Source organism: Labrus bergylta, chromosome 20, assembly GCF_963930695.1.
Source record: "Labrus bergylta chromosome 20, fLabBer1.1, whole genome shotgun sequence".
Taxonomy (NCBI): domain Eukaryota; kingdom Metazoa; phylum Chordata; class Actinopteri; order Labriformes; family Labridae; genus Labrus; species Labrus bergylta.
The window spans coordinates 1852816-1874503 of NC_089214.1; the positions used below are offsets into that span (position 1 = coordinate 1852816).

General features: G+C 43.3%; 1 protein-coding gene across 1 annotated transcript in view; it reads left to right on the forward strand.

The window, feature by feature from the left end:
- The window catches only part of LOC109997334 (sodium/hydrogen exchanger 9), a 74285-nt gene that overhangs the window by 4481 nt on the left and 48116 nt on the right, over positions 1 to 21688 (forward strand). The window contains exons 3-9 of the mRNA XM_065948591.1: positions 1374 to 1451; positions 1626 to 1702; positions 3939 to 4054; positions 9030 to 9135; positions 13225 to 13363; positions 14865 to 14970; positions 20214 to 20302. Coding sequence (XP_065804663.1) covers positions 1374 to 1451; positions 1626 to 1702; positions 3939 to 4054; positions 9030 to 9135; positions 13225 to 13363; positions 14865 to 14970; positions 20214 to 20302 — 711 coding nt within the window. The remainder of the gene's footprint in view (positions 1 to 1373; positions 1452 to 1625; positions 1703 to 3938; positions 4055 to 9029; positions 9136 to 13224; positions 13364 to 14864; positions 14971 to 20213; positions 20303 to 21688) is intronic.

Below are 21688 nucleotides of genomic sequence, written 5' to 3' on the forward strand. Positions count from 1 at the left end.
AAATATAAAAACTAAGAATGTGAATATATACAAACAGGATTTAACTAAGCATTACTCATCTTAAATATGAAGATTAATAGGAAGATTAAATATGGAAGATTAAATGTTGATGTGCAAGAACAGAGTTGTAAATGGACAGTATTGACATAAACAGGCAGGCCTGTCATCCATGCATCCAACATATTAGTACTGCTCTCCTCCCTTAACCAACTCTTTGTTCTTGTCTTAAAGGGGACATATTATGAAAAATCCACTTGTGTTGTTGAACATATATTTGGGTAACCTGAGAGTCTACTGACCCACAACATGTGAAATAAACCCATCCAGTCCTTTGTTTGTGGTCTGCATAAGTCTTACAACACAGAGAAAAATGCTCTGTTAAAGAGACACACACACCAAAACGGAGCGTTCTGAGAGAGCTGGTTTATACAGGGTCACAAACCTCCTCTGGTGCTTGATTCATGTTATATTTTGACCAAAGCACAGCACAGATGTTTCATTTAGACCACAGGGGACTGTTTGAAAAGGTGGAGGAGGGGACTGTTTGAAAAGGTGGTGGAGGACTGTTTGAAAAGGTGGAGGAGGGGACTGTTTGAAAAGGTGGAGGAGGACTGTTTGAAAAGGTGGAGGAGGGGACTGTTTGAAAAGGTGGAGGAGGGGGATCATATGTCCTCTTTAAAGCAAAATTTGAGCCATTCTCAAAAGTCTGTGACCACAGCCTGATATCACTAAGCATCATCTCTCCTAAACCAAAGTGATATTTATGAACTTGAATGTAATTCTCAGAGTGATGAGACCTTGTGGAGATGTAGGAATCGCAAGAAGAAAAAAAAAGTAGCATTATTTTGATGTGAATCAAACATCGCTGCCGTTTGATCCTCTAGAACGCGCCCACAATAGACATAAAAAGGATTCAAGGATGAAGTAGATGAAAGGCTACCTCTCTGAGCGGCTTTTATTGCACTATATTGGCGTGGTAGAGAAACAGAACAGAACGTGCATGGTATGTTAAGAGAGATTCCTCACACTCTTTGAATGCTGTAAAGGTAGATTGTTGAAGGTAGATCTGGCGTCAGGAACATGTGTGGTCATATGTATGTTTTATACTTGCTTATACTCAAACTAAAGACTGATTGGAGCCTCCATGCTGAAGACTAACATGAGCACTTTGACTTCTGTGTGTGTGTGTGTGTGTGTGTGTGTGTGTGTGTGTGTGTGTGTGTGTGTGTGTGTGTGTGTGTGTGTGTGTGTGTGTGTGTGTGTGTGTGTGTGTGTGTGTGTGTGTGTGTAATATCTGTAAACAGAGTCCTCCTGCTCCACCACAGACTCCCGCTGTCACTCACCGCCTCAACAACAGCTCTGTCTCTTTACAGGTGACCTTTGACCCCGAGGTCCTTTTCAATCTGTTCCTGCCGCCCATCATCTTCCACGGAGCGTACAGCCTTAATCAGGTGAGTCTGCCGTCCTGACACGCCTCCGAGTCAAGGAAAAGACTTCATTAAAAGGACTGTGTGCCTTTCTGTGAATGGAAAGTGCTGTTTTATAACAAGTGTTGCTTTTTGTTGAATCAAACTGTTGATCAAGTGTTGTTGATTTTGACTTATTCCTGTTGATTTCTGTTCCAGAGAAGAGTCACCCAAAATCTTGGATCCATCGTGACCTTTGCGTTTGTGGGCACCATCATCAGCTGCGTAACCATCGGGTAAGTCTGTCTGATTCTCGATCACACAAATGTCAGATTAAAAACACACAAAGTTCAGGTGCAGAAAGAAAAAAGCGAACACCTGTGGGTCTGGATCCCAGACAACAAGATCTGAAAGCGAGGGGCTTTTCACACAGCTCCACCATGCAAAAGAAAACGTGCAGATAAGATGAGATAATCCTTTATTTATCCCACAACGGGGACATTTACAGTGTTACAGCAGCAAAGAGCAAAGACTGCAAACAAAAAGTGAACACAGAACAATTCAAATAAAAAAAGAAAAATGTACAAAAAATGTAAAATGTACATTTTCTTTGTACATTTTTATTATTTTCTTTTTTTATTTAAATTGTACTGTGTTCACTTTTTGTTTGCAATCTTTGCTCTTTGCTGCTGTAACACTGTAAATGTCCCCGTTGTGGGATAATCAGATCAGAGTAAAGGTAGTTTAAGTTCGGTTAATCAACGACATTACAAACATAAACCACATTTCATCAGGGATGGAAGAAACAGACAAAGCTAAAGCAGGAAGTCAGGACAACAACAGAACATACAGCCAATCAGAGGCTACAAAAAAAAACCCTGTGCATGTCGGGGTATGGGAAGTGATTTGCGCAACTTTAAATCTTGTACAACCCAGAGTCTTTTTTAAGAGGTCTTAGGTATCTTTGACAGAAAGCAAAGCATGCTCAATATGAAGTCCCGTGAGCTGAGTGACACACTTTCATAAAGATTATTAATCCCTATGATGGGTGTAAAGCGTCTTTGAAAACTAAACAGATTGACTTTGTTGTCAGTATCAATCCGTTTCATATTCACACACTTGCTTGTAGTGTTGTAATTCTGGTTCACAAAGCTAGATGGCACCGTCTGACTTTTAAAGGAAACTAGATGTTACCGACGGATTAATTTGCTGCCACACAGAGACTGTTAGACAACCTCCAAAGTCCAGTGTAAATAATTACACTGGATTCATTTGATGAAAACTGGAGTTTACTGTTATATGCTCTCTTTATTAGTTCCACCTGTTCCACCTTAAAGTCTACTTCTTTAAGTCTCATGCCTCTGATGTTACATTTTTAGTTACATTATTTGTGTGTCTTCCCCTTCCTCCTTCTCCCTCCTCTTTCTCTCATGCTCCGTCCCTTGGAGCAGCCTTAGTCAAACTCTCCCCCCCCCCCCCCCCCCCCCCTGCAGGGCAGGGTTTGACATGTTGAGTCACATGCACATTCTTTGATGCGAAGGTTGCAAGACCTGACCAATCCTGTGGCTTGTTAGTGAGTCTTGCCTTATCCCTTTTGGGGAAAACAGTGTCATGGGAGTGAGGGAGCCGCGCTGACTCAGTTGACAGAGCACATCCACTTCTCCTTCTACTTCTCCTTCTACTTCTCCTTCTTCCTTCTTCCTTCTTCCTTCTTCCTTCTCCTTCTTCTTCTTCTTCTGCTGTGTGTGTCCGTCTTCCAGACACACACACACACACACACACACACACACACACACACACACACACACACACACACACACACACACACACACACACACACACACACACACACACACTTTGAACATCATTACCATAAATTCAGATCTCCCTTAAATTTACATGAATAAGCGGCCCAGTTGCCCAACCTGCGGGCACTACTTCCAATCCTGGCCTTGGGGACAGGTCGTGTGTCATCACCATGGTAACGGAGTCATGCCAAAGGACAGAAAGGTCCCCGGGAAGACACGCTGGCATACTTGATTATCATGGGGATGCTTCACTATAACAGGATTAGTACTTAACACACATCCTTTTGGCAGTCAGGAGCTGGACTGTTGAGTCGAATGCTTAATGGAGGTGTTGGAATATTTTCGGGGTCACGGACGGTGTACAGTACTTTTTAAAGAACACGACATACAAAGGGGAATTCTGGGACATTTAAAAAATAAAAAAGTCTGTCTCTGTTTTATTCTTGTCACCATGCCAAATGTAAACATCGTTTCTCAGGTAATTCCCAACGCACACACACACACACACACACTCTATAAATAGAGCTGCATGTCCACCTGTGCCAAGCCTAGAAACGGGTCAACTCCTGTTGGCTAGCGTCTGGCCCCATTGCCCAGACTACTCTGAGGGAAGGCCTGCTGTGGTTATGACTGATAGGCCTGCTTGGGGGGGGGGGGGGGGGTTTGCGCTCTCTGATGAGCTCATGGCGTGATGTTCTCTGTGTGTGTTTGTGCTCAATCCCAGGGCCTGCGTCTTTGGATTCACCAGACTGATGGTGCTGTTCGGCCGGGCAGCAGATGCAGACTTCCTCCTCGCTGACTGCCTGCTGTTTGGTGCAATCATGTCAGCCACTGATCCAGGTAGCCCAACTCACAAAGGACCCGCATCGCTTCCAAAGGCAACATTTAAAAAAACACTTCTGGTTTTAACTCCGTCTCGTCTGTTTCATGTTAATATGTCTTTTATATATCGTCTTCCACTTGCTATGTCTCTTGTGTGATGTGTCCTGATGGATATGCAAAGTATGTGACTTCCAGTTTTCCTGGAGCCAGCTTCTAGTGGACACTTGAGGAACTGCAGGATTTTACACTTCTGCATCGGCTTCATTTTTCAAGACCGGAGGTTGCTGCTTGGTTTAAAGTCTTTATATTCGATTTTTCACACTTAAATGTAGAAATCAAATATCTCCTCTGAAAATAACTCTGTGAGTCATGACTGTCTACAATGGGTGTAACACCCGAGTCCCACTGTCTGTGATGTTTTCAGAGTTTTCAGAGTCCTATCTTCACTTTGTTTACATCGCCGGGACGGCCGGCTGACTCCTCCCCTCGTGTATAAAAGTTGTTTAATTGAGGGACTAGAGAAAAGAAGAATAACATACTGTACTCACTGCTTAACTGTGTTTCTAGATCACGCTCATTTCAGGTAAATTTACATGCAGTGTGAAGATACCAGCATAATAAAGATCGCTAGCATTAGCATGCTAACACAACAATGCAGCGCCAGTTGTTTTGGTTTCATGCTGGTGCTCAAGGGCGAAATCGCATATAAAGCCTTTAAAGTGACTGGTTATGAGATAAAGTGACAAGCAATAAATATAAAAAAAGCATCTACTGTAGCTAGTGTAGTCCTGTAGTTTAGCTTGTTTTTTAAAGCTTGGTAACTGATTTTGCAGAGTGTTAAGGACTGGGTGTATAGCCATCCTTTTTTTTCCTCCATATCTTTGAATGTTGAAGAGATTGAGATTGATACCTAAGGCTGCAGACGGGATCAAAGTCACAATGCCCTCTCAGCAGCTGCTTTGCATTCGTGTCAGCTCGTTTCTAAGTGGAACCACAAATACAATCTGTGTTGTACAAGAGCTGTCAAGGGGGATGTCATGAGGCATCCTGCAACACTGCCATGTTGGAAATGTTAATGTCCACATTTGGTGATGAATTATGTATACCAATAAGTGGTTGAAGAGCTGTACATAATGGTGCAGCTGTCAATCTGACTTGTGTTATTTTTCCTTTGCCATATGGTGATCATCCTTGCCTGGTCCCAGCGTCTCTTCACTTTGATAGGAATCACACTGATGGCCCAAACGCCAAGACCCCAAGGCTTCCTTCATCTCCCAATGTACAAATTTAGATCCAGTGCCCTGATTTAAAAATAATAATAAAATACTGAACATATCAAAATAAAAAAATCCAGAAAATGTCGGACAAATGTTTCTAAAAGTTCCTGGGAAAAATGTTAAGAAATTGCTTGGGAAATGTTCTAATATTTCTTCTTCTTCTTTCTAAAGTCCCTAAAGTCAAACACTTTTACACAAAGTTCTCATGAAAGTTTACTCTAATTAAAATTCCCCCCAGATTTTGCTGAAAATTTCTGTCCATTGGGAAATTCTCAAAATTGTTCGAGGGATGTTTTTTCGAAAATTCATGGGGGAAAATTCTCTCTGAAAGTTCTTGAGAAAATTTAGAATACATCAGACCCAAACTCCTGATTATTTAAGATGGAAATTCAAAAGCTGAAACCACAGAGAATATCAGATTTAAGTTTCTGAGAATTCCGCAAAATCGCCCCCAATTTCAGAAACCATTTTTTTGCAATAGTTAAAAACTGTTCAGAGACCTTTCCTGTCCTAACATACCAACCTACTGAGGACTGTGAGATATATAAAATATAAAATCTTATTATATAAAGTTAACATTCTTTGTTAGTGTGAGGAAGCATTATCCTGCTGCAGTCTTGTGACACCTGTTTGTGCACTTGTCAATCGAGTTCTCTTTGCAGATTATTGTAATCACCTGTTGATGAATATCTCCTTACCTGTGTGTCATTTTCAGAATTTTTATCGTCCTAATTTGGTCAAATCAGTGAGTCGATCCCACGCTCTCTGACTGCGACTGCTATACTATGAGCTTCGCCTTCGGCAGCCGCAGATAATTTGACCTAATAAGGCTTCCATCCAACCCTCTCAACCGTATTATGACTGAAATAATTGTCTACTCTTTCAGCCTCATGGTGTTGCTGTGGAAACAGATGATCACTCGACAGCTGTAGGACGGAGGGTTGCCTTGACAACCAAGCCAACCCACACCCTCCTGTGTTTCTGAATGTGTTTACGGGGTGGGCGCTCTTTCCACCCCCCCTCCTCCTCCCTGTCTTGCAGTGTGAGCGGTGCATGCCACGCTGTCATCAGCCAGGCATTAGCGGGTGCAGGGAGTTGCAATGATCCTGACTCCAGGGCTTACCTCACCCTCTCTAGATATAAATGAAGGATGTTTCCCCCGACCAGGAAAAAGCTTAAAACCTGTCAAAGACCAAAGAGCCACATCTGTCAAAACAAGTCCTGAGGCTGTTCTCTTGCCACTGCTCTTATTGTCAGTCTGCTCGTACACTAGCTGAGATACCCTCACTGACCAGGTGTTTACTGCAGGGCCAGACACAGTTATCCCTCTCTGTTCATAATAATAATAATAATAATTACACATTATATTTATTTAGCGCTTCTCGAAACACTAAGAGACATGAGACTGAGATATTTAGATTGTGGCTGTAGAGTTCACACCGCAGCGGAGCGTGAATGTGACCACAGGTATGGGTGGTGAATTTTACGTTCTGTGTTTAAAATTGAAGCCTTGTGCTGTTGTAGTTTCAGAAATTCTGTGGCAAAATGTACAGCGCGGGTTGTCAATGTGGATATTGAAGTCTCCCAGGGGACGAACAGAAGGTGAAAGATTTTCCCTCATAGCAAAAAATGTCCCTGAAACTCATGTATTGGATGTTTTTGCATCTTGGCCTCAACAAGTGGAAGATGAATCTGCAGAGAGCTAACCTTGGAGTTTTTCTTAAACTATGTGTGTATGTCTGCTGTCTTTCTCTATATATAACATAGTTGTTGTTACTGTATATGATCATTCTGTTTTGCCAAGTCTCTCTCATGATGGTGACAACAAAAATTTCTCCCTGTACATTTTCAAGAGCTCGACCGACATGGGATTTTTGGGGCCGATATCAATATTGATATTGGGGAGAAAAAAAAATCTGATACCGATATATCGGTCGATATCTTTCTTAGATCTATGAACTCTGTAGAGATAGATGGATTTAAATTTACACATTAATTCAGTTGTTCCCTCAATGCAGTCATCAAATACTTGTGAAAAAGATATAGAATGAAGAAAAGATGGTCGCTCAACTGGAAAATAGCTGAGTGATGACGCTTGTTGTAATCCATATAGCGCCCTCTGCTGGTGACAGAGAACTGCTAGTGTAATACAATAAAACTCAAATTAAATGCTGTTGAACAGGTGAATAAATCTAGTGATATCTGTGCATATCTGCGATATTAGCCAATACCGATAGTCACTGGATATGCAAATATCGGCCGATAGTATCGGCTGGCTGATTAATCGGTCGGGCTTTAAATTTTTCCATCGACTGTTTCTCATCCATTTGTAAATCTAGTTTTTATCCAGTTTAAATTGTAATACAATCATAATGTAATGTCAGTCTCAGTAATCATAGAGCAGACGATGCTTCAGCTGATGTTTTGCAGAAAGAGAGTCGAGTGTTGACAGGAGGTGTGGAGCGGACGGGCACATCAGCGCCCTGTCAATGTCACAACTCTACTCGTCACTCACTGTCCCAGCAGAGCCGTCCTGTGCTGCTGAGTGTGTTGTGTTTCTGTAACGCGGCTCATTCATATGCTGCATAGGCGGCGTCTCCCACCTCATGTTGATCCACCTCATGTGAACTCATCAGGGAGTTCACGTTCCACTCTGAGGATGCAGAGCTGCACGAGAATCAGGATCTTTAGGATCTTAAAATGAAGGAATAATGTGAACATTTCTTATTTATCAACTTGTAAATACCTTCTTGACTGATTAGAAACTGATCATTATAGTCACAACTATTTGAATCAGATAGTATCAGCTCTCTCCAATGTTTAGAATTTGGACTGCAGTACCCATTTTAAACACTAGGACATATCTCAAATTTTTTAAAGATTTATTTTTGGGCTTTTTGTGCCTTTAATGGAGAGATAGGACAGTGGATAGAGTTGGAAATCAGGGAGAGAGAGTAGGGAATGACATGCGAGAAAGGAGCCACAGGTGGGATTTGAACCTGGGCCGCCTGCTTGGAAGACTATAGCCTCCATACATGGGGCGCGCACACTAACCGCTGCACCACCAGCGCCCCATATCTCAAATTTTAACCTTTCTAATTTCAAACTTACTAAAACAGAATCATGTTTCATGTAAAAACATTCCCAGCATCTCACCAAGATTATGCTTATTCTTTATTTCTGTTAACTTAATGATGTTTTAATAACTGAGGTAATGTGTTCATGCATTCAGTGTAAAAGGGGGACACATGCTGGCATGGTTTGATTTGTGTTAGTATGAACTACTCAATGAATTATGATACTGTTTTCATTTGAGTGTTCCTGTTATCCTGCAGCTTTGCATGAAAATCAAAAAGGCTATTCAACTTTTAACTGTTCGCTATTTGTACTGCAGTAGTAGGAATCAATAATGCATTTCTTTATGTTTTTTTCCTTTTCAGACATCAATATTGTCTTTTTGTAAAGCATTGTGTTTTTAGTTCCGGCTCATTCTAAACAACTCTTAGTTGATTTAGTCACTCCGGCTGCTCCTGGTGTCAGAAAAGTTCTTTTCCAGGTCTGCCGGTGAGCTGACACGTTCTGTCAGCGTTCATTGTTAAACTGTAACATTAATTCCCCTTCTGTCTCCTGTTGGTAGCAGCAGAGGTGACAGGTGTTGCTGTATGAACACCAGAGAAGTCTTGCAGTAACTCTTGTTTTTTGTTTTGCTTTTTTAGTTTCAGTCCTTTGCCTGTTGTCGGAGCTGCATGTGGACCCGGATTTGCACACCCTGCTGTTCGGTGAGAGCGTCTTGAATGACGCCGTCGCCATAATCTTGACACAGTAAGCTTTAATTTAAGATTTGTCTGCGCCATCAGAATGCACATAAGCTCAGTTTTTTTTCCAATGGGCCTGATGGGGGGGATGTGTGCGGGGAAGGGAGAGTGGATGGATGCCGCCAGCTTTAAGGTGTAATTGGTAAAAAAACTGCATTAGTTCCTCAGATGTTATGCAGTGGACTGCATAAGTGAGCTGCCCCTGGCACTGTCAGCATCTCATTAAGGTACTGAGTGGAGAGAGTCACTGCCAGATCCTGGCTAACAAACTCAGCAGCATACTGTCAAAATCAGACAAAGCTCAGGGAGGAAGCCATGATGCAGGCATGCCTCCCTGTCAGCTGCTTCATTCTTTCCACTCTACTTTTCCCTTTTTTTTTTTTTGTTTACAGTGTTTCACTCAAATATGCATGTTTGTCCTGCTCACACACATTGCAGTCATTGTCTGCTCCATTTACACGTTGCTAGTGAACAAAGCCGTTCAAGTCGACATGCTGATTCACATCCCTCTACCTCGAAAAAATTATTGGTGAAAAGGACATTGTAGACCTTTTAAAGATTCTTATGGTGGCAAGTAACAAAGCGATTACTAAATGTTGGCTTCAGAGGAACCCTCCTACCATGAGACTCTTGAGGAACATTGTGAATTCCATCAGCTTTATGGAAAAAAATGACTTTTGTCCTGCGACTTCAAAAAGGAGAAGGGAGAAAAATATTGGAGAAAATGTGATTTATACAAAGATAAAGACTCCTAAATATATCTGGTTTCATTAGAATGCATCCATTATATTCTGTACCTGTGCCTTTTACATTCTCGCATTCATTCATACTGTCTTAGTGCCCTAGTCCTCACTTGTTCTGTGTTTCTTGTAAAACAAAAATGATAAAAAAAAAAAAGTAGACATGCTAACAGATGGGGAGCAGAGCGATGTAGAAGAAGCGCGATTTCAAGATATATGAGAAGATATGTGTTCATGTGTGCATGATGTGTTCACACAGTCTGACCCTTCACACCTACTGCACCTGCACACGACAACATCTCCTTGTCTTGATTGCACGAACGGGCCCAGACAAGCAGGCGAGTCGCGCAGATTGTTGAGTCTCCACGCACATCGAAGTGCAGACAAAAAAAAAGTCAAGATAAATGCTGCGTTTGTTCCTTGGAGTGGCGTGACCGGCCTTCGTGCCATCTCCTGTCACTTGACTGGCTTGCGAGCCTGCCGGTCGCCCTGGCTCCACACACAAAGCGGGCCCTTATTAGCGGGCCGCGCGGGGTCCTGGCTCTGGAATTTTAACAAGCTCCCAGAGCGGGCTCAACCTTATGTGATGTGCCCTCTTACTGGCACTAAACTTCCTGCTCCAGCCACCGTTCCGTCGGGGTCTCTGTTTTGACATCAGAGCATTCTTCCCTGCGAGTTATAACGACCTGTGATGTCTGAAGATACGCTCCTCAGAGGGTCACACTGAACAAGTTCCCAGAGTTCAAATTTAGTCTAGCACAACTGCAGTCTTTAACGGTAACAGATTTATCCCCTGTCAGCATGCTGAGCCCATTAGGGACGGCTTGATTGATTCTGGTGTGTGCTACCTGACAGCATAAAAAGTGGAGATGCATTACGGGATCATTAGGAACTTTCTGACACTTTAAAGATCGACCAATAGAATACTAACTGGAGTGTAAGGAAAGTTTCTGTCTTCTTTTTCCTGCTCGAGTTATTTTGACACCAATACCTGGATTCCACTGCCTACGATCCAAGCCCATTTAGGGGCCGAGAGACAAGACCGAGACATTTAGGGACCGAGAGACAAGGCCGAGACATTTAGGGACCGAGAGACAAGACCGAGACATTTAGGGACCGAGAGACAAGACCGAGACATTAAGGGACCGAGAGACAAGACCGAGACATTTAGGGGCCGAGAGACAAGGCCGAGACATTTAGGGGCCGAGAGACAAGACCGAGACATTTAGGACCGAGACAAGGCCAAGACATTTAGAGACCGAGAGACAAGACCAAGACATTTAGGGACCGAGAGACAAGGACGAGACCTTTAGGGACCGAGACATTTAGGGACTGAGACATTTAGGGACCGAGACCTTTAGGGACCGAGACAAGACCGAGACATTTAGGAACCGAGACATTTAGGGACTGAGACAAGACCAAGACCTTTAGGGACTGAGACAAGACCGAGACATTTAGGGACCGAGAGACAAGACCGAGACATTTAGGGACCGAGACATTTAAGGACCGAGAGACAAGACCGAGACATTTAGGACCGAGACAAGGCCAAGACATTTAGAGACCGAGAGACAAGACCAAGACATTTAGGGACCGAGAGACAAGGACGAGACCTTTAGGGACCGAGACATTTAGGGACTGAGACATTTAGGGACCGAGACCTTTAGGGACCGAGACAAGACCGAGACATTTAGGAACCGAGACATTTAGGGACTGAGACAAGACCAAGACCTTTAGGGACTGAGACAAGACCGAGACATTTAGAGTCCGAGACATTTAGGGACCGAGACAAGACCGAGACATTTAGAGACCGAGACATTTAGGGACCAAGACCTTTAGGGACCGAGACAAGACCGAGACATTTAGGAACCGAGACATTTAGGGACCGAGACAAGACCAAGACCTTTAGGGACCGAGACATTTAGGGACCGAGACAAGACCGAGACATTTAGGAACCGAGACATTTAGGGACCGAGACAAGACCAAGACATTTAGAGACCGAGACATTTAGGGACCGAGACAAGACCGAGACATTTAGGAACCGAGACAAGGCCGAGACATTTAGGAACCGAGACATTTAGGGACCGAGACATTTAGGGACCGAGACAAGACCAAGACCTTTAGGAACCGAGACATTTAGGGACCGAGACATTTAGGGACCGAGACAAGACCAAGACCTTTAGGGACCGAGACATTTAGGGACCGAGATAAGACCGAGACTTTTAGGGACCGAGAGACAAGACCGAGACATTTAGGGACCGAGACATTTAGGGACCGAGATAAGACCGAGACTTTTAGGGACCGAGAGACAAGACCGAGACTTTTAGGGACCGAGACAAGACCGAGATCATAAATATCACAGAAAAATCATAATCTTGTGTGCAAGACGAGCCCGAGACCTTCAAAGAGTAGTCTGGAGATCTAGAACGATTTTGAGTACAACACTACTTTAGTGTTCAGAGTCAGGCCATCCAACAAAGATAGCATCATATCACATTCACACAGGGACACAAGTATTCAGTCTCTGAATGGATTACAAATATGAAAAATCCTATGCACACATCTTCAGATTTAAACCGGTCTCCTATGAAGTGTTTGAACACGAACCATATTGCTTTTTCTGACTCAGCGCTTTCTTTTTAAACAGTCAGTCCCTAAGGGGAGCACATAGGAGGGTCTGTGTTGCGTAAAGAAATGCTGTCATTCCACAGAGGCAGCCAGCTTCATCAGCCACTCGCATGGTTGCCTGCCTCTGCTTGCTTCACCTCAGCCCCCCCCCCTCTCTCTCTTTGTCTTTCCCTCCCTCCCAATGTCTCCTTCCCTCTCTCTCTCCACCCTGTGAGGCCTCCTCTGCACTCAATGACTTCCATGTGGAAGTCTCTCTCTCCTCCCCCTCTGCAAAGTAAATATTTATAGTGGTGTGAATAGCACGATGCTGCCGTCTCTGTGAATCACAATAGTATTTCCCCCGTTTCCCTCTTACTACTCGGGGACATCTCGCAGGCAAATCACTCAGAACGGATTGTTTTTCAGGGAAAGGATTTGACTCCTTAAGAAGGCAATGTGTTCTTACTGACTCCCATAAATTGCACTTAAAGGCTTAGCTCAGCATCATGAGCGTGTGAATTTATGCTCAATGCTGCAAACTGGTTTACAGGAGGAACCTAGAGGGCCATTTGTGATGACTGCACTGGTTTTAAGAGCCATAAACCATTGCTGTTGCTTTAATGCTTCAGCGTCCTTACACTCAGACGTTCGTCTTTGTTAACGAGTTATTTGCTGGTTATTGATCGGTTCCATAACAGCTGATCTTATTTCATGTGTGAAACATCTTTCTTTGTGTCAATTATGTCTTTCAGTGCAATCACCGTCTACAGCCAAGTGGGTGCAGGGCAACTCTTCAACCCCCTCGCCTTACTCCTCTCTGTGGGTCATTTTCTCGGGGTGCTTGCCGGCTCCTTCCTCCTGGGTTTTATGTTTGCAGTCATAACAGCCCTCATATCCTTTCAACCCCCTCCACCCCTCTTCCCCTCTTCCCCTCCCACCTTTCGCACCAAAACTCAATTATCACCTCTGAATCCACTGCAGTCTCTCCACATCCTCCACTTGGTAATCGCCTCCTTAACAAACCCCCCTACTGTACTACTTTTATCAACAAAGGCGACGCGGCTGAGACCAAAGTGCCGCTGCGACGTTAACGCCTGCAGAGCAGATCTTCAATCAGGCCTCTGATGAAGTTTCGACGTGCGCTGTTGTCCGGCGTTTCTCTCTGATCTTCCAGTAATAAGACTTTAGGATGAAAAACGAGAGCGTGTCATGTGAGGTTTGGGGGCGCAGCTCAGCTCTTTATTTACAATGACTAATCTCCCGGTGCGGGCGAGGCACAAAGTGAACATTTATCAGATTATGCTGATGCTAACCACAGCAGCAGCCGGCTCGTTTGTGCTGCCTCTTCAAAGAGTGGTGTCTTAAAAAGAGATTCACTTTGACTTGCAGATCCTCAGTCATCTTTTAATTAGGTTAGCTACCTGTCCATGGCAATTACAGACTCAATCAGACTTGAGAAGATATTTTCATTTTGGGAGTTTGGAGTGCAGAATAGAAAACTGTAAAATATAAAGACTTCAAAATGTGCATAATTACATTTCCTACCACAAACAGAAAACCCTTGTTAGATTTGTTTCTGGGACACTTTTTCTGCTTTGCTTTAAAAAGGAATGCCGGAGTGGGACGTGGGTTTTAATATCTTCTGGAGAAGTCTCAGAAGTAAAAAATCTTATTAAAACACAGAGGAGTTTTTCCTCTGGCTCAGTGAGCAACCTTCTGCAGTTGATTTTTGTCTTCTGTTACCGCAGTGCTTCTGTGTCTGCATACAGGCACACTGGAGGATGCAAATAATCTGGAAAATAAACAACTAAATCTTTCAATTTGAACAGCGATTACACCTGTTTACAGAACGATGAAGAGCTGGATAAACACTGAAGCTTCAGTGTCCACCACATGGTGACCTGCGTGAGCATCCACTCTAGAGAGGGGGGGAGACAGCTCTCTATGATGTTTTGAATTTGGACTGCAGTACCCATTTTAAACACTAGGTGTCAGAGTTACATACTGCTCCTTTAAAGTCGGATTAAGCAGTAAGTGGCTGAATGCTAACTTAGTTTTTGTTAAACCTTTGCATAGAAAGTGTTAATGTAACTTGTAATATAGCCTCACTAGATTGTTAGTGTTTATTGTTATTTCAGTTTAAGACAATTTGTTAAATTACCTCGGCTACATTTTTTGGATATACAACCTTGAACACAACAGTACTACATTATAATAGCATTTTTAGCTTCCCACAGATCCCATGACATCAGAGGAAAACTGCTTCTTTTTTTTTTTAAATGGTAGATTCTCAGGAGTTAAATCACACCCTTAAAGCCAAAATTTTCCCCGAGGGACCTAATCATGTATGATTATCCTCTTCTTCTTTTTAAATCTTTAACTCTCTTTCCACCTCACCAAATTCACCCGGCTGTGTGAGACTCCACTGGTGGAAACATCACTATTCTTCCTGCTGTCTTGGAGCAGCTTCCTCTCTGCTGAAGCCTGTGGACTTTCAGGTGAGCCCTGTTTTTATTTACATGTCATCTGTGTGTGTGTGTGTGTGTGTGCATCCTGAGGGAGGTCAAACAGAGTAGATAGATCTGCCCTCTCCACCCTCAGGCACCCTTCTCAATGCATGCTCTGACTCGCTCTCCTCTCCACAACACCAGTGTCACGAGCAGCTGTTTGATTGGCAAGCTCCGCTGCTTCACGGCTTTACGGCTTTTCTCTGCTGCCGCTTACACTCCTGGAAATGACACGTGCATGTTCTGCGTCGTCCAGACACGACCATCTGCGCAAAGAAAGGATCCAATTTTCTTTTGATTTAACCCTTTACTCCCCCAACACAAAAAGGCCTCTCCCTGCCTTGTGTACACATTTCTCCTCTGAGAGTCCTTGGCATCGTAGAGAGTCAATAATGTACTGATGAGGAAGTATTAAGCCATATCCTCTCTACGGGGAACTGCAGGTACCAATCCCATTCTGTGCTCACACCCAATAACTCACTTTATGAAGGTGTCCGCCCTCCTCTCTCTAAGCGTGTTTGTACCCATAGTTTGTGAGATGGCTGCACTGATAGCAGCAAGCCATAAAAAAAAAGAAGCATAATAGCTTTCTTGCCCTCGCAGTGTGGTTTCCTGTAAAGTCAAGCTTGGAGCTCAGGTCTCGTGTAGGAATTGATACACAATGATCCACTTTAACCTTCCTGGCTTGCTCCGCCACCAAGGGGGGGTTGCTCTTTTTTCTCTTTGTTGATTCATCGTATCTAAAGCCTTTGCCAGCTTGTGTTTGCAGAAGAATAATTACTTGGCTCAGCCTGTCTGGAATTATCTTCATCAACTGTGGTGCCTGCATTATGAATGTAGTGTACATGTGCATGCATTAGCGTTGTTGTTCCTCCTGCCCTGATTGTGTCAGCTGGATTGCACTCGTTCAGCTCGCTCCTTCTTGGCAGTTCTCCCTGTGGCCTGTGGAGGAGGAGGAGAAGATGGTTTTAATGAAATAGCGTAACCTTTGTCTATTGAACCCAGATGCCCTGTCTATAAAACACAACAGGCTGAATGCAGTGTGGGAGGCACACCGCAGCAAAACCCAGGCAGTGATTCCACCGCATGCAGAGCCTTGGGTTTTTTTTTTTTTTAGTGCAGATATTACTTTTTTGTTTTCTATTTCTAGGGGTAATAGTAACATGTTTTATTTTGACCTTAAACCAGGAGGATTAAAAAAAAGAGATTTAGATGCAGATTCTGCTCGTGGAGCTTATTAGAAACATGCAGAGGCTTTTTAGGTCGGGTACAATCACTTCTATCTGAACCACTTCTCTTGACCGCTTCCATCGCTGCAACACCTGTTGACCTGATAACTGCCCTCATATCTGGCATTTGAGGGGCGTCCAAAACGGCCGTGTGGGGGGGTGTCTTAAAACCGCCTACTGTAGAAGAGTAAATGCTCTTGAACAATCAGACAGAGACGTATGGCTTGTGAATCGAGGATCTGTTTATTTCTCTCGGAGTAGTTCTTTTATAACATCCCAATCATCCTTTTATGGGCAATCAACACACTGAGCAATTAAAACATGTGTGCCATATAAAGACCATTTCCTAGAAGTTTCCTGGACGGAGAACTGGTCTATTACCAGGAAAGAGTGGGTTGGTATGTGTGTATGTGTATCAGAACACGTGTTTCTGTTATGATTCAACCTTTCAAATTACAACACTACCTTCTCTGGTCCAAACAAATCCAGAGCATTCAAGACCAGAATCTAAACTTAGAGGAGGACATACTGAAATATCTATCAGAATACCATGCTGTAATGGATAGTGGGTACTTAATCACACTAACCTAAAATCAGTTCTTTTGCCATCTTTCAATGTTACTGGTACCCTGTAGGACTAAACGGTGGAGTGCTGCTCAGTTCAAAGGCCTTCAACGGTCCATTTGTGGTGAAGCGGCACGTCATGCAGAGCCACCTGGTGAGCGATGGCACTCCTCTGCAAACCAAGGCCGTTTCTTTTCTGTATCCGTTAATTGCTGGAGTTTGGTGAGGAGGTGCCTAATGACCCTCATCCTTGCAGGGAGCCTTGCCTTCATTAATCTCCCACCCATCAAAAAACTGCTCATTATGGGATGCATCTCATCTGTTGCCAAGAGTGGAAGAGTCTTTATGTGGAGGGTGAATGATGAGTTACCTGTGTCAGCAAGCATTATGTAAACCAAGGAGGGTATGTTGTTGCCCTAAACCGAATGAAATCAAAATGAGCTTCATTAGACTTTGGACACTTTGAGAGGGGAGTACAGGAGCGAGAGCCGTTTTCACATGTGCACTCCTGAGAATATCTAGATAATATCAGGAGTTAAAGAACCTACGCAGAAGTGTGCGGACGACGCAACAGAGTCAGCTAAACGATGCTAAAATGACAATATTTACTTTTATATCAATGCTATGCACAGTTTCAAATATTAAAAGAGCAAAGAAGAACATAATGGAGAACAGGAAACTTAATGCAGCAGGTTCATTAGAGCACGGAGATTGTAGCAATAGTAGACAGTCTATGATCGTGCAGCGATCACAGGGAATAAACGTCACCACCCCCTCTCTCCCACTGGCTCCTCCCACTGGCTCCAGGTGAATTCTCCTGATTATATCCTGCTGTGTTCTCACATCGGCTCACTCTGACTTTCTGCAGAATAAATACGAAGAGGCTGGAGGAGAAACTTCAGGTGAAGTCTGAGTGAAAAATGTGGCTGTTTGCGTTCACACATGCAGCTCCTCCAGAAAATATTGGTTATTGATTAACACAGATATATGTATTTAACAATAATTAACCTCTTAACTAAAATGCATATAATGAATCAAACCATTTTAAAGCTTTTGTTTGCATAAGCTTAGCAGAATGTTAAAGTCAGCACTTGCTTGATATTGCAGTTTCTCTTGAATATACTGTATGTGTTATTGAAGACCTAAGTTCTTACTCAAGATGTTTACCTTTAATTTAAGTCTTAGTCAACTCATGAAGTGCGCACTTTTCCCAAACACTATAATGTGAGTATTATGTGAATATAATAATAATGTGGCTTTTTGAGTTCACACATGCAGCTCCTCCTGAAAAGGGTTAGTCCTTTTTCGGGAGTTTCCTGCAAGTGTGAAAGCTTTTTAGTGCAGGTTCAGGTCAGCATCATGGTGTGAAAGTAGAGAGAGAGAGAGTAATGGGTGAACTTTAACCACTAGCTATCTTTTCTCTGCTCCAGCTCTGTCCTCTTAACTATTGCTACCCATCGCCGTAATTTCACATTTTCCCATTGTTAGTACGTATTTTCATGGATTCATTCATCTTGATAATTTTGTGGACGTATCTTTAAATTTTGTCAACCATCTCACAGTAATTCTTCTTTTGGGTCTGTGAAGCTGTAACCTTATATGGTGAAACATGTAAATTGTAGCAGATCTATGTTTGGATAAGAGCCAACTATATGTTGTCAACAACTGTTTGGTAGACAGAGAGTCTACATCTGATACGTATACAAATCAGTGTCATGTCATCTTTATTGTTTTATAGTGATGTACCCAAATGGAAAGGAATTTGTGGGCTGTACCTTCTAGCAGAATATAAGCAGCACTGTGTGATGAAGACTTTGCCATTTTGCCACTTTGCCAATGATTTTTAATGGTTGTGAGATCTTGGTCAGCATGGGTCAGCGATGGTCTGCACTTTGTCAGCCATGTGTGTTGTGTTTCTGTGTTGTCTGACCATGGCTGAATAAATCTAAGATGATCCACAGTCTGTTTCACGTTTTCATAATTGTCCATCTACTACAGAAATAGCCCCCACCTAACACCCATCTTCTGTGATTCTCTCTCAAAGCAGAGGGAGCACAAATGTGAAATTGAATTTTTCTGCAACAAAGCGAGCATGTCCTGCGAGGCAGCAAAAACCCCGCTCTTGTATGCTATGCGTTTCAAATTCCTGCTCTCTGCTCCAGCTACCCTTCTCTTTAGCAGCAGGGACCCCTAATCACTCCCTCCGCCCCGTTTCCTCTCTGTGTCTCTGTGGCGCTGCATTTCTTCTCTACTTTGTGCTTGTCATTTTTCTTCCCCCTTGTGTGAATTTCAGCTCCTCCGCATCTGGCATGATGAACGGCGATTATGTCATTCTTTAGCTTTTTTTTCTTTTCACTCCCATAACTTCATGTCTCTGGAGGGGGGTGGATGTGATGTGAGGAAATGTCTTTGGCCAGAAACATGAATGCTCACTGGACTCGTACAGCACATTTTGATTGTACAGTATGTACAGCTGGACTTCATTGGAACCAGAAGAGTGGGTGTTGAAGGGTTGGGCGGCTCTTATCTGAGAGGAAGAGCTGCACATAGGAGGATTTAATCGAATTCTGTTCGGACAATGCATTGTTCTTTTAATATGAAAATCATGTTTCACTTCATCTCTGTCTTGGGAAGTCAGTTGCTTTAAAAACCGAGGGGAGGGGGAGGGGGATGAACCTCCTCCTGCATACAGTATCATCATGAGAAGTCCCAAGACTCTCTGTGTTCACCAGCACACAAACATCAACACAATCACAGCCTGATTACATAACGTATGCATCTATAAGACATTTAGCATAGTTTGTTAGATGCATCTCATTGTTTCCATCCTTCCTCTTCCTGTCTGCCGGAGACTCATCTTTGAGTTTCGCCCCCACACATTTTTGATCCTCACATTTTTACACTTTTTGAGCTCTTTCCCCTGTTTTAAAATGTTATTATCCACACTAAGAGATGCACTAAAATTCTGCTTCTGATGAGCTAAACTACCAACCTCCCAAATGATTTCTATCACTGTTATAAAGTCCTGCTCAGTGCTCTGATGCAGGGGTGTGTCCACAAGGGGGCCAGGGGTGGCAAGGGCCCCCTAGAAATCTGTTGTACCACCCCAAAAATCCTAAACTGTGATTGCCTATCTGCCCTGTCAGAGGCGGGACTTATGTCAATGCCAACAATTTTATTTTGCAAAGGCTGTTTGAGTGTGTTTGACTCTATGATGCTGCTTAACAGGCGCCTTATATGTGTGAGTAGTGGTGAGAGCGATGAGCTGGATGGGCTCAGGTTATTTGGCTGAGCAGCAGGGGCGGCTCCAGGGGGTGACCAGGGGCCCCACTTGAAATCTAAACATCCCGATTGTGATTAATTGTGATTAGCCACAGCCTCTTATGTGGTGAGTAGTAGTTTGAGGGGAGGACTCTTCTGATATGTTTCTTTGCCTTGCAGGTATTGTTGCGGTGATGTTTTGTGGCTTGAGCCAGGCGAGGTACACAGTTCATAATTTATCCACTGAAAGCAAAACCCGGACCAAGCAGGTATGTTCACTGAGACCCCTTTCACTTGTGTTTTCCAAACATCATTTTCCTATCCTCTTACTTTTCCTCACATTACCATGTAATGCCAATGTTTGTGTCTTGGGCTGTTTGTGCAAGCCCCGTCATTAATTTGCCATTAGTGCCCTGGCTGTGCAGTGGGTGTCTGTGTGGGAGGCCGGTCTCCAGCTAACTGCTTAAAAAGGCTCGGCACAGATGCAGGCCAGCACTGTCTCACTGTACCAGCCGGCTTCACAAAGCAGAAAAATAAATCACAAGTACACACATATATTCATCTCTGCATTTATTATTCATTATCGGTGCCACAGTGGAGCTAACTGTTTACCACAGAAAAGTCATTTTAGAAGGTTTTGCTGCACAGCTGATGATTTTGCCTATAAAGCGGATTGGCTATGCTGTTGTCAATGTGTGTGTGTGTGTGTGTGTGTGTGTGTGTGTGTGTGTGTGAGACTGTGTGTGTGTGTGTGTGTGTGTGTGTGTGAGACTGTGTGTGTGTGTGTGTGTGTGTGTGTGTGTGTGTGTGTGACGCCTTATGGTTTCTTGCCTGAATCTACATTTGTATGATTTATACAAATAGGCAGCTGCAGCTCGGTGGGAAAGACAAAGTGTGGGAGCGTACATACAGACACTATAGTTGAAGAAGCAGAATGCAATCTTTTGTACGTCTCTTCAGAAGGAAGATCCTCTTCATCAATAAGATAGCTTATAGCAAAGCTTTAAACCAAAGATATAGCATAACTAGAAAACAGAAATGAATCAATCATTCATGATATCACAACTTGTGCTTTAATTTATTTAAGACAACATGTATTGGCCTTTAGTGAATTATTATCTTTTTTGCAGAAATGCATCATTCAAATGGTTTGAAGTCTGTTTTCTTTTAAAGGAAGACTGTGCGACTTTTTGATCCAGTAGATGTCGCCCTTGAGCTCCAGCATGAAACCAAAACAAATTTCTGTTTGCAGACCTGTCCTCTATTCTGAAGCCTCTGCTCTCCTCCAGAGACACACCTCCAACACCCCTCTATTCCGTTCCCAGTTTAGCGCAAACAGCAGACAAAATTGTGCTCAGCTCGAGCTGGAATCACCTGTGTCCTGCATTGTTGTGTTAGCATGCTAATGTTAGCGCTCTTTAGTTAGCTCGTAGCTTCACATTTCATGTAAACTGACACAGAATGAGCGTGATCTAAAAACTCTTACTAACATCCAAATAATCAGTGAGTATGTTCTTCTTCTTCTCTCTAGTTCTTGACTAAAACAGCTTTTATACACAAGGGGAGGAGCCGGCCGTCCCGTCCATGTAAACACGGCTCTGACAACAACACAGCCAGCGGGACTCGAGCTTCTCCCTCGTTGTAGACAGTCAGGA